At 43.7% G+C, this 12,025-nt stretch overlaps 1 protein-coding gene across 1 annotated transcript in view; it reads left to right on the top strand.

Annotated features, from left to right (window-relative positions):
- Positions 1-6,793: 6,793 nt before the first annotated feature.
- C1QTNF12 (C1q and TNF related 12) overlaps positions 6,794-12,025 on the top strand; it is a 45,311-nt gene continuing 40,079 nt past the window's right edge. The window contains exon 1 of the mRNA XM_065421483.1: positions 6,794-6,964. Coding sequence (XP_065277555.1) covers positions 6,794-6,964 — 171 coding nt within the window. The remainder of the gene's footprint in view (positions 6,965-12,025) is intronic.

The raw sequence follows: 12,025 nt of genomic DNA, 5'->3' as shown, positions 1-12,025 counted from the left end.
TGCGAACTTTGAGCATGTTTTGAGGAGTAGAAATGACTGCATTGTAAAGTTATCCATTCATAATAAAAACAAAACTACTCGTGTTTAAAATGCATGTTTTTCTATGGGACTTTTTTTGGGAAAGGGAACGTTGGGAGAAATCAAAGCTAGAGATGTTGGATGGACAGGAAAACTATTACTAAGGCAAAGACGGCTGACCTTTTGCTACTGAGGAAACAGGTGCTGACGAGAACATCCCCACTTAAATATAATGACAAAACATCTGGCATACTATTTTTAATGATGACTTTGGAAGAAAAGATGTTCAATGAACCAATTTAGAAATGGCAGGTGCTTGGCTTCAATCTGGTGGTTTATTTGACATAGGCTGTTCAGGTGTATTAGCTTCTATGAAGTAGAGGAATTAATGTTTAGCAGCTACTTTAGTTCGCTGAATCACTCTGTCAAAAGTAATGTGTGTGGCTGGCATCTCAAATTATTGCTTTCTTCTGTACATTAGGTAGAGCATCTCTTATTTAGTTACAGTAGAGCATGAAGAACAACAATCTGGTTTTAAAATACAGATGCGCTAGCTCATATTGCTGATGCACGTTTAAACCCTGAAGGGGAATAACCACAAATGAACGTAAGATTGCGCAAACTGGTGTCGCGGCTGCATCTTTGAATGTCAACGGTATGTAGCTTTGTAAAGGTAAGGAAGAAATGTCTTTTATTTAGGCTGGGTTTGGGAGAGAACAGCATTTCAGCTTTGTGTTTCATTCATGTTTAGTCAATTAACGTCAGCCCGAACACTTCCATATGAAAACTTCTAATAAACCATATACTTTCCAAGTCCAGCTAATACCTTGTTCCTCTAGTCCATTTATGCCTGGAGGTGCCTCAATTCCTCTGCAACCTATATATATATCACTATCCTTTCACCACTGTAATGCAGCCACCGCTGTGGTTGGAGCACAGCATCCAGCTAGACATACCCATCAGTCTTCCATCTGAGAAATTAATCAAATGGTGCACTAAGAAAAAGGACAATGAGTTCTAATTTGTCTTTTGTCTGAGGCAATTCTGTTCAGTGAGGGGTAGCATAGCATTAGATGCTGAGCGGAGTGGTCCTAGGTGTCTAAAAATAAAACTTGAAAGCTTGTTTTTCTCACCCACAGACGTTGGTCCAATAAAAGACGCTACCTCACCCATCTTGTCTCTGAAAACACAACTGTCTCATTAACACAAACACAACTGTCTGAAATAGAAAATATTTCGTGTTCCCAGTATTCCCTTCTGCATCTATAGTAGATGGCTATTTCCATCCCCGAGTTGAGTGCTGGGTAAAACAGGTTAATGGTATCCTGTCACTTATCTTTTAATTCTACTCTATAGAATTTAGCTATTTGTAATAATGGGCTAATTCTAATATGTTACATTGCTGACTCAAGGAAAATCCATGGAAGCCAATCTGCATTCGTAACTTTTGTCCAAAGAATTGTGTAAAGAATACAACAGCATGTGTGTGTGCGCAGAGCTCTTAGCACTGGAGCGCTTCTGAACTTGGTTGTTTAGAAGGACAGAAGCATTTTAGCTGCCCTAAACAAAGGATCCAGAGCCTGCCGGTACTTGTGAATTAAATAGATAAATTAATGCATCCAACGGGTCATTGAGTCCAATACCCACATGCCAAAACATAAGGCCTGCTTCTGGGGTGAAATGGATAGTCATAACTATATCACTTGCTGTAGCCTCCCAGAATTTTGTGGTCTTGTGTGAGGATAACCCCTCATGTCATTCTTCAAAACTGTACCCCTCCTTGCCACAAATGGGGGGGAATAATTTTCCTTTTGCTGCAGCTGTATGAATGCTTAGATGTGAATCTAGCCAGTAGGGGGCACTGGTGACACACAACTACAACATAACATGGCAAGTTTCAGTTGCAGGAAGTAGAGGATGTGAGAAACTGATCTTCACCCACCTGCCTGCTGCAGAGAGGAAGAAAACTGTTAGGATAAGGATGCTGCAGATGCCACCGAATTGTTCCTGCTTGGTAAGGACAGTCTCCATTTTAAGAAAGACATAATGGTTTCCTGTAGTCACACTGGAAAATCCATCTATTTCATTGCATTTCAGAGGGGCTAAAAGTGTGTCCATCTTCTACCTTCCAATTAGCCCTGCTAATTGCTTTCACCTGTTGGCATCTATGGAACCAAACAATAGCAAAGGAACTGGTATGGAAGGAAAAGTGCCTCACTGTAAATTCCTTGTTCGTAGGTTGTGCGTGCTCCCATCAAAAGGCTGGAATTTTAAAAAAGTCATAAAAAGTCATAAAAATAACATTCACCAGATGCTGAAACTGTTCCCGTTTATCAGAGAAATCTCTGCTTAGGTAAAAAAAAATTTTAATGTGTAATACATCCAGGAGATGGGAACAGATCTTTTGATGCTATTCTGGTTTAATGAGTAAATGTTTACACAGGGTTTTTAACTCCCTCCCCTCGTATCACAGGATTGTTCCAGTTTTGGTTAATGGTTCAGTGAAGATGGAAAGACAATGGGAGTTGGATTGGGCCCTAAATATCCCCCCCAGTATGTCCCATTTCCATAATGAACAATTCTGACCTGGTGTGTAATTATGTATTTAGTACATAATTGTACTATATATTGAATTTTTTTTCTTGATCTTACAGTAGCTTTGAAATTGAGAAATTGCCAGATTCTTTCTTGTAACATGATAAAAGCCATCAGACTCTGCTATTCATTAATTGCTTGCAAATGGTCCCTTTATTTCTTTTATTTAAATCAGCTTGTTTTTAAAGTTACTTGGGAACAAACAAAAGCGATCACAGCCCACCTTTCCCTACTGCTCCTATAACCTTTAAAAACATCCCATCTGATTTTGTTGGCTTCAAAATTAGTAATAAAATAAAAATGTGGAGCCCTTCACTGAGATTCTCTAAGTCAGTCCTTCTCCCTATGCCACATTCCTGATCAGATTTTAAGGGAACAGAATAAGGAAACTCTAGAGTAATACCAGTCTTGGCTTAGATGTGCCTTTTGAATTGTGGCGCTTTGTCAGCGGGTGGCGCTGTAACACCATCTAGGTCTTTCTAAATGAGATCTGGAACCAGATGACTGGAGAATATTAGGGTGTTACGTTAGAAGTGTACAAAGGGTCCATGGAAGGAGACTTCCCGAAATATTGAACGTGGCGTATTCTGTCATGCTAAAGTATGTTATGAAAGGCAATTGCAGCAACCCAAACCCTTGACCTTTCTTTAAAGCTGCTGTTTGTTTCTGACTTTCTATAACCCTTTGACCTAGGACTGTGAAGCTGTTTGTGTAAGCACCCAAATTGTGACTGGGTTTAAACAAGGGGATATGGGCATTGGTCAGCCAAAGACCTGAGCACTGCTTTCAGGGCTGATTCAAGTTGTTCTCCTCTAGATCTATATAGTCCATGCAGCAACAGTGTAACCTGGCACCTGCAGAAGTGTATGGATGGGGCCCACTAGCGCATTAGCCTATGGAAAACATGATCATTAGCACCCAGGCCTAGTGTCTAGGCCTCATTGACTGTATCTGGAGCAAGCAGTGCCTGGGGGATTCCAAATGTCTTCATACGTTTTGAGATTTGGAAATTGCCACCCTGTTATTGTTGGCAAGATAAAGTCACTTTGAAAGTAAAGCTGAATCACAGAGGTAAAGATTCATATGGTTCAGGGAGAGGGGTGTGGTGACCAGAGCACGTGACTGTCCGATTTCTGAAGGGGGTCAAGCTGGGAAAAATTCTCCCTCTCAACTAGTTTAATATTCAGTAACCTACTCGTCTGACAATGCACGTTCTTAGCTTGTCGCTAGCTATGTTTAGCTATACTATTTCTAAGTTCCCCAACATTTGAGAAGCTAATGTGGCTCGCTCCAAATCCTCACCATTAGAAATCCCATAGATAATGGCTGGGGAGTAGGAGCCAGGACTCCTGGCTTCTATTCCTGGCTCTGCCATTCACTCGCTACGTACCAGTGGGTGGCTTCCTTCACTCTTGCGTGTGTGTTTTCCCCCAGTGTAACGTTGGTATAATGCTGCCTACCTCATGGGTATGAGGCTTTGTGTTTTCAAGCGCTTTGAGATCCTTGGCTGGAAGGTGCTGCGAAATGCAAAGCGGTTCTGTTTGGGTGAGTGGCATGGTGCTGCTTTGAGTGGACGCTGTGTCAGTCTGGGTGCACAAGGTTCATGCCATAGAACTGCTGGGGTGCTCTTATACTGAGTGGGGCAGGCTGCTTGTGTCTCTCTCTGCAGCAGCAAGAGAGGTTGGTTGGGGGGGGTGGGGTCAGTCCATTGTAGAGAAGGGCACATAGGGGATTAGTAGCATCTGCTGATGATTTGGGGTGGGAGGGTAGGATTCCTTCTCCAAGCCCCTAGCAGATTTCCCATGGGCATAGGGTGCCCTCAGCATCTGGCTCTTGGGATGAGAAAGGGGACACTGCATGCAGCCCAGCACAGCCTGCACCGGCAGACCAAAAAAGAAATCGCCCCGCTCCAGCCTTGAGAATGTCATTTCTTGCCATGGTGTGTGGATCTGTCAGGGCTGTTTAGCTGCAATATGACAGATTGTCCTATTAATGTGTCATCAAGTGCACTTTTACAAATTCATGGCTTGTCTACAACTAACCTGAAAAGGGGGCTTAAGTATGAGAAGGCGCCAAAGAAAGTTAAATATTATTAACAAATAAAGACTGCGACATAGTTTTGATGGAATGTGAGCCAGTGGGGGGGGGGGGGTGAGGGGGATAGGTGATAGGTTGTTAACTGTTTAGCTTCTCTATCTCTGTGTTTCAAAGATCTGGGTTTGTGCTCCCAGCTCTGGCACTGACTCACCATCTGATTTGGGGTGGGGAGGAGAATGTTGCTTTGATGCTCTATGCCTCCGTTTCCCCATCTGCAAAGTGGTGAGTATGGATCCTGGCCAACCTTGGTAAAGCTCTTTAATATCTGTGATTAAATGTGCGGTGCAAGTGCTGAGTAGTATATTACTTGGGGGATAATCCCAGTCATGAAAAGGGAGTCAGACTCGGGAAAATGGAAGTGCCTTATGGTCTAGTGGATAGAGCAGAGGACTGGCAGTTTTATTCTTAACTCTGCTGCTGCCTCGCTGTGCGACTTTGTGCCACTTCACTGGTCCTTCCCTCAGTTTCCCTATCCGTAAAAAATAGGGCGGTTATTCCCTAGCTCGCACGGCATTGGTTAACACAACATGCCCACACCCGTATGCCAAGTGCTTTGAGATCTTCCTCAGGAGGGCAATGGGGAATGGCAACACGGCCTTTATTAAAGACACAGTGAATCCGAGGGGGTCTGGAGAAAAACGTTTGCATGGAGCGAAGTTGAATAGAGAGTAAAAGTTGAGCCCTGACATCTGGATGTGTGTGTGTGTTGTGATGCTGAGTGCACATTCAAAGCCACATACTTCTAACGCTGCCACATTCCCAGGGGCAGTTTTGCGATTCCTGAGATAATGAAGGGGAGTGTGGTGGGGGGTGCTGATTTAAATCTTCCTGGCACAAGGGCCAGGTCCACTTACAGGGCGTCTCTAATAGGAATGTGAAGAGAATAGGCTTGACAGCTCATTAGAATGATCCCTCCCTCTTTTTTTTTTTTTTCTTTCTTCAAGTTGATGGAAACACTCTCAGGAAAGAAGTACTTATTTGCTGAGGTAGAGCAAAGGCTGAGGAAGGCTTTGCCAATTTGCAGCTGGGAAAAGGAGCACCGAGAGAAATCCGAGATGATCGAAACTTAGAGAGAGAGGTACCTGAAATCTTGCATAGTGTGGAAAGGAGCTAGGATGGGAGACACAAGACTCCACATCCTGACAGCTGTTTACAACACTGGAACTGATTGCTCGTCCTCTTATTAAAGCCAAGGAAAGATAAAGCCAGACAGGGTTTGGCTTGGGACAAGTTTGTCTGCTCCTAATAGACCTAGGTACCTCCTCGGATTCCTTGTCTCTCCCAATTTTAACTCTTGATGCGTGCGAGAGATCAATTCTCTCCCTAGAGGACTGAGCCCTTGGTTGGATTCTGCCACGTTCTGCTTCTCCAGGGGAAGAGCGATTGTAGCAGCTTTGGGTTTTCGTCGTCCAGCATTGATGAAGGAAAAGAGAACTGATGGGGGCTGGTCATTAAGGAAGGGGTCCCATCACTAAGCTGAGGATGGGCAGACCCCATTGAGCACCCTTTGAATTGTGCACAAGGGTTTAAATGACAGAAGGTAAAATCTCCCATTGAAAAGGAACAAACTCACAACCCCCCTCCTGGGCTTGTGTGCTGTCAGCTCTGGCCTGAGCTACAGTTGCCCTGAGCCATTTGACTTTCTAGGTTTCATAGTTGAGTGAATTTTAATTGAGATCTGAAGACTTGGTGGGGGTGGGGTAAAATTTTAAAGGCAGAGTTGGGGGGAAATCTCCTAGTCAGTTTCCATTTATGAAAGCTCTGCGGGGCTGAGCAGACTGACTTCCCTCTTCCCCCGCTTTGCCTGATCAAACTGCGGCTGTGGATCAGAATTTGCAAACAAATAGATCCATGTCGGTTCAATGTATCCAACTTGAACAGAGGATCTCTCCAGAGACAAGCGCGTTGGCGCATGCTGATGATTTGACATCGTCTACCAGAGTGGATCATCTTCAACAGCAGTAACTTCAATAAGAAAGAAAGAGAAAGGGGGACGGAAAGAGCCATCCGTATTTATTATTTCGTTTTGCTCCTGGAGAGTATTCAGCCTTGACTTAACGCCCCCTTCTAAAAAGAAGCCAAAATGAGGGGCTGGATCTGGCTACTTGTGGCAACTTTACTGTGCCAGCAGCTCTCTCTCTTTCGAGTGATGGCAGCAAAGAGAGAGAGAAAGAAGATGAAAGAGCCCAATCAATATACAGAGCCCTTCAATGCAACCCTGTCCAACAGTGAAGAACTGCATGGGCATCCCAAGGTATGTATTAAAGTAACCCACGTGTAGTCATTGCACTGAGTAGTTTCTGGATATGTGTGGTTGGATTATTTTTTCATTGATCCAACCAGTCGTTTAACAAATTCCCTTCCTCTTGCAAGAGAGAGGGGTTAAAATCTTCTTTCTGTGGCATGATTTCTCATCCTCCCGCCCCCTCAAATGACCAGAATGCTAGGGATGATGTTGACTGATTGTTTTATTTACTTGCATTACTAATGTGCCCATCCTGGTAGCCTCTGATCATTTATTAAGGCACCTGGTTGGCAGGAAGTTTATTTTAAGTGTACAAATTATCCTTGCTCAAAAACAGCTGTTAGCTTCCAAAGGGATATCCGGGTAGCCCCGAGTCAATTGGCCATCCTGATACGAACATTCCAATATCATTAGTGTGCGTCTGTTGCACGCACACTTTTTGAGCATGGGATACGATGCCAAAGCAGGCTTAGATGACACAGTGGTCTGAGCACCTGAGTATGTCTGAGCCCTATCTGCACTACAGCTTCCACCGGGGAAACTGCACACATTGGGAATTACAGGTCAGAAAAGTCCTAGTGTAGCTAGACAATCTCTGTCAGGAATAGCTGTGTGTGTTGTCTTGAAGGATTTGAGACTGTAGTAATAATGCCTGAAGGCAGATGTATATAGTAGGATCCTTGTGTGAAAGAACAGCATAGACTGTCTAATGCTGTATTACCAGGCATAGCAAGTGAACCAGTCCTGCAGGGTAGACCCTTTCCAGGAAGTGTCAGTGAGAATCATTCCAGTCTGAAGGCTGCAAAAAGTTGCAGGTCAATTGTTCAGGGATCCCAGAAACCCTTTAAGATACAGCCACTGAGAATTCGCATTGAGTGACGGCGGGGGGGGGGGGGGGGGGGAATTAAAAGCAGGGCCTGGGATTAGGAGCAGGACAGAATGAAAGGAAACTGCAGCGGTGAGAAAGGAGGGTGTAACCTCCTCCATCACGCAGTCCCTTTCTCTCTGACACACAAAAATGTCCCTTGTTTCAAATGTAGATGACCTCTAAAATGTGACTTCTTTGATCACAAGCATTAGGGGCGGCAGTCACTATAGCAATAGAGGAACAAACCTGTCAAAAACTGGGGGATGGCTGGGAGGGTGAATTAGAACAATCGGGCTGACATTCTAAATATCCCATTCAAAGCCATTGTGAGAATAATTGGTTAAGGTTGGGCAAGTCTGGGAAACTGTCTTCTATATTAAAAAGCTGGCGGCTGCTCTTAAGTGATCATTAGGGGAATATAGGCTGTATTTCTTCTGTTAACCTTGCACTGCTTATTGCAGACTTTGTCATCACAAACTGTGTGACTGTGTTAATTCTTGGTCGGCTCATGCTCCTGATCTCAGTCACTTCTCCCTGTCACCTCTTTAAAAGTGTCCTCTTTCTGCATGCTGGGCCAAATTCATCCCGGGTGTAACTGCAGCAGTCCATTCAGGAATGAATTTGGCCTGCTGAGTAATTTATCAGACCGTTAGCAGCGTGTGTCTTAATTTCAAACTTAAACAAAATCTAGTCCGGGTTGAAATGGATATAGCAACGTATGCATTATTGCTAGAAGTAGTGTAGCTGTTTCGAGGCATCACACATACATAGTAATGTACATTGTTCAGAAGCTAAACTACCTTGCTGCTTCCATGGCAAACCTTTTGGCTACTTGAACAGGTTGATGGTGCAATGAAGACAGAACCTCTGAAATAACGATAGTGCCGAAACAAAATTCAAACGCTCCTGACCTTGTTTGATACCCAGATCCAAAGTTTGCAACTTGAACTTCTCATGTGGTGAGATCTTATAAGGTGAAGAATGCTCAGTTACTAGTTAAGGATTGTTTCGAAATATATCCAGACTGTGGCTAGAGTGTATTGTCTTTACATTTATATAGCACCTTCCGAGCCAAGGGGTTTTAGACAAACTATAAACATAGAGCACCACTGAGCTGCAGCCACCTCTGGGGTGAATGTCAACTGCCATCTATAACAATGAGCGCTTTGATCAGGGACACCAGGGCAAGCAATTAAGTAAATGGCCACAGGGCCACACAGGAGCTGAGTTTTTAAGGTCTTATCTGAAAGACCCCAACACAATAAACAGTTTGAACTTTACATATCTACTTCTGAAGCTGACCCTGAATCTGTGGGCCCAAGGAGTCTAGAGGTTTCATACCTGATCTCGAGATCACAAAATGCTTTACAAGGTGCACTGTGTGTGCAGTGCCATTGAAATGAGTATCTCCACCTCTGGAGTGGAAGGCTCTAGCCAACCAGTGCACAGCTTGCTGCATGAGGTATATGGTACATGTGTTAATACAGACTGTGAACTAGGCAGCTTAGTACAATTGCATCTATCTGTATGCATGAGCAGCTCAATGCAATGAGGACTAAGTATCCATTAGTTGAAAATAATATTACCGTATTTTACAGCCTGGTTAAATTGCCAAAGCTTTTGTTTAAATCTGCCTTTAAAATCTGGTGCTGCCTAAGTGTTTGATCCCAGAAGAAGTTTGCTTTTTATGGAGAATTTGCAAAAGTTTACTTTCCCCTTAGCCATGGAAATGCAGATCCCAGCACCCACTCAGCAGAAAATGTCAAGATGAAGTAACAGGCCCCTGGTTCTTCAAAGTGATTGACTGTTGAAAGACAGCTGTTTAAATACCCTATAAAGAATATATGAGATGAGTAGCCAGTACTTGTAATTCATACCTTACGGTGAATGGTAACTGGCATGGTTTGAAGAGGTAACACGGCTACCACTCTGAAACCTGTCTCCTTAGCTAGTTGAGTGTAGAGATCAAGCAGCATGTAAAGGACTGCATGATTTTTTTCTGTATTGTTTATAAGTCAACATACTAAAACCCACTTCGGAAGTATCCCTTCTCATATGCTGGGTGATAATATCCCTACCTCCTGGAGTGGGGTGTCAGAAATCAGAGCTTCCAGATCTCACTCATTTAGCTTGATCACTTGCTGGGAGCTGCTTTTCCATGAAGACTGACTTAGCCTCTCTGGCCACCACTAGGATTTGAAGATATTACCTCTGAGGAGTCTCATTTGGTAAAGGTGACCTGCCAAAGAAAAGAAAAAAATCTGACAGTGTGCTTTTTTCCCTTTGGTATTGTGTATAAAAAATGCTTAACCGTTTGTTTTTGTTGTTGCGTTTTGAAAATCTGTGGTCTTTTACCATACAAATTAAGAAAAATCGTGTTTACCCTTGAAGACTCTGTGATCACCTGGAGAAGGCTCAAGGAAGTGAAATCTGATTAGCTGAGAGGGGAAGTGATTTTTATCTAGGCTGCTTAAAACTCAAGTGTTTGTTTTCATGTGTTTAACTAGATATCTGGGAGGTCCATCTTTGTGGTGAGGCCACACCCTGGCCTTTTCAATTAGGGGCTGAGAGAGCCTCTGAACATACATGGCTTCTGAACATACACAGCTCTCTTGAGTCATCCAAGGAGACCTCTAACTAAAACTGGGAAGTGGAGCACTTGACACTTCTGATATTCCTAAGGAGGAAATGTTTGTGCTTCATGGTCTCAGAGACACAGACAAGGTTTTCATCTCGGGGCCAAAAGACCAAACACATCAGACACTTGATCATAGCCATTATACTAAAAGGCAAAATCCCATTTTTTTCCCCCCCTTGCTGGGTCATTTTTAAAGTGATTGTCTTGCTCTCCTGGAATTGAAACCTCCTCATCTATTATTGGGAGTGGACTACATCCACCCTGATTGAATTGGCCCTGTCAACACTGGTTCTCCACTTGTGAGGTAACTCCCGTCTCTTCATGTGTCATTATATAATGCCTGCATCTGTAATTTTCGCTCCATGCATCTGAAGAAGTGAGGTTTTTTACCCATGAAAGCTTATGCCCAAATAAATCTGTTAGTCTTTAAGATGCCACTGGACTCCTTGTTGTCTTGCTAAGCACATGCAAAGAGCTCTTGTCTTTAGCCCAAGGATGGACTTTCCAAGCCAAGGGCATGATAAATTGATAGAGATGGTTGGGGAAACTTGTCTGCAAGGCAGTCCCGTTTCAGTTTGGTTTGGTGCTTTGGCCACCCCCACATCGTCCACCAGCCAGGCTTATATCCTCCTTTCCAAAGGCAGTGCAAGGCTCCTTCACCCTGATGTGCAGGGACCACCTCCAGGAACAGAAGGGGAATTCTGTCTCCACAGCCCATTCAGCCCTTAGCTTCACTGTTGAGTTTCCCCACCCACTCAGTATGGTGCGCTGTCCCCTTCCAGGGAAGGCTGGGCCTGAGATCAAGGAGCTTTGGCTAACAGAACTGGCTCTTTCAGCTCAGCTAGAAGAGGCTCATGCTTTAAGATCCCCAGAGGCCCCAAGTTCAATCCCTACTGTTGATCCACCCAAGTCCAGCAATGAAGGGGTTCAGGAATAGTCACGTGTCTGATGGGAAGCTAGCCTGCCAATGCCAAAACAGACATCAAGGGGTAGTTTATTGATCAGTGCTGCTCTGGGCTGGATCTGAACTGGCTGCCAAGGGAAGTTAATGCTTTTTATCCTATTACCAAGCCATTGAAACTTCTAGTGCCCCTCTCCTAGCTCCTGACCCAAGATAACGGCTTTACATTAGAACAAGTAACTGATCTATTTTTCCCCCCAGAAGGAATCCGTTATTAAATCCTTTATTCTAGGCAGGATCTATTGTAAAAGGTTTTAAAAAAAATACCTGAACACAACTGGTTTTGTAATTAGATTCAACTGCTGGAAACAAGAATTGTAGCAATATTGCAGCACTCGGGTATGACTGGGCTTGAAACCACAACCTCCAGGCTAGGCGTGTTGTCCCATCTGATGGTTTTAAAAATCTCCTTGGGCAATTGGGCTAGGTGCAACGGAAGCCTTTTGTGAGCTAATTTCTGCCTATTCTGACCACCTCAAGAATAACAGGTTATACTAAAAGCAGACTAGGTTATTTTCACACACAATGCATGTGAAGAATAATGACATTGGGCTGCATGTTACCTGACAGAGGTTAGTTTTCAATCAGTCATCTTCTTTTTGC

Source organism: Emys orbicularis, chromosome 22 (assembly GCF_028017835.1).
Source record: "Emys orbicularis isolate rEmyOrb1 chromosome 22, rEmyOrb1.hap1, whole genome shotgun sequence".
Lineage (NCBI taxonomy): Eukaryota > Metazoa > Chordata > Testudines > Emydidae > Emys > Emys orbicularis.
The sequence above is the reverse complement of the archived record's forward strand: the minus strand, read 5'-3'. Positions and strand labels throughout refer to the sequence as shown.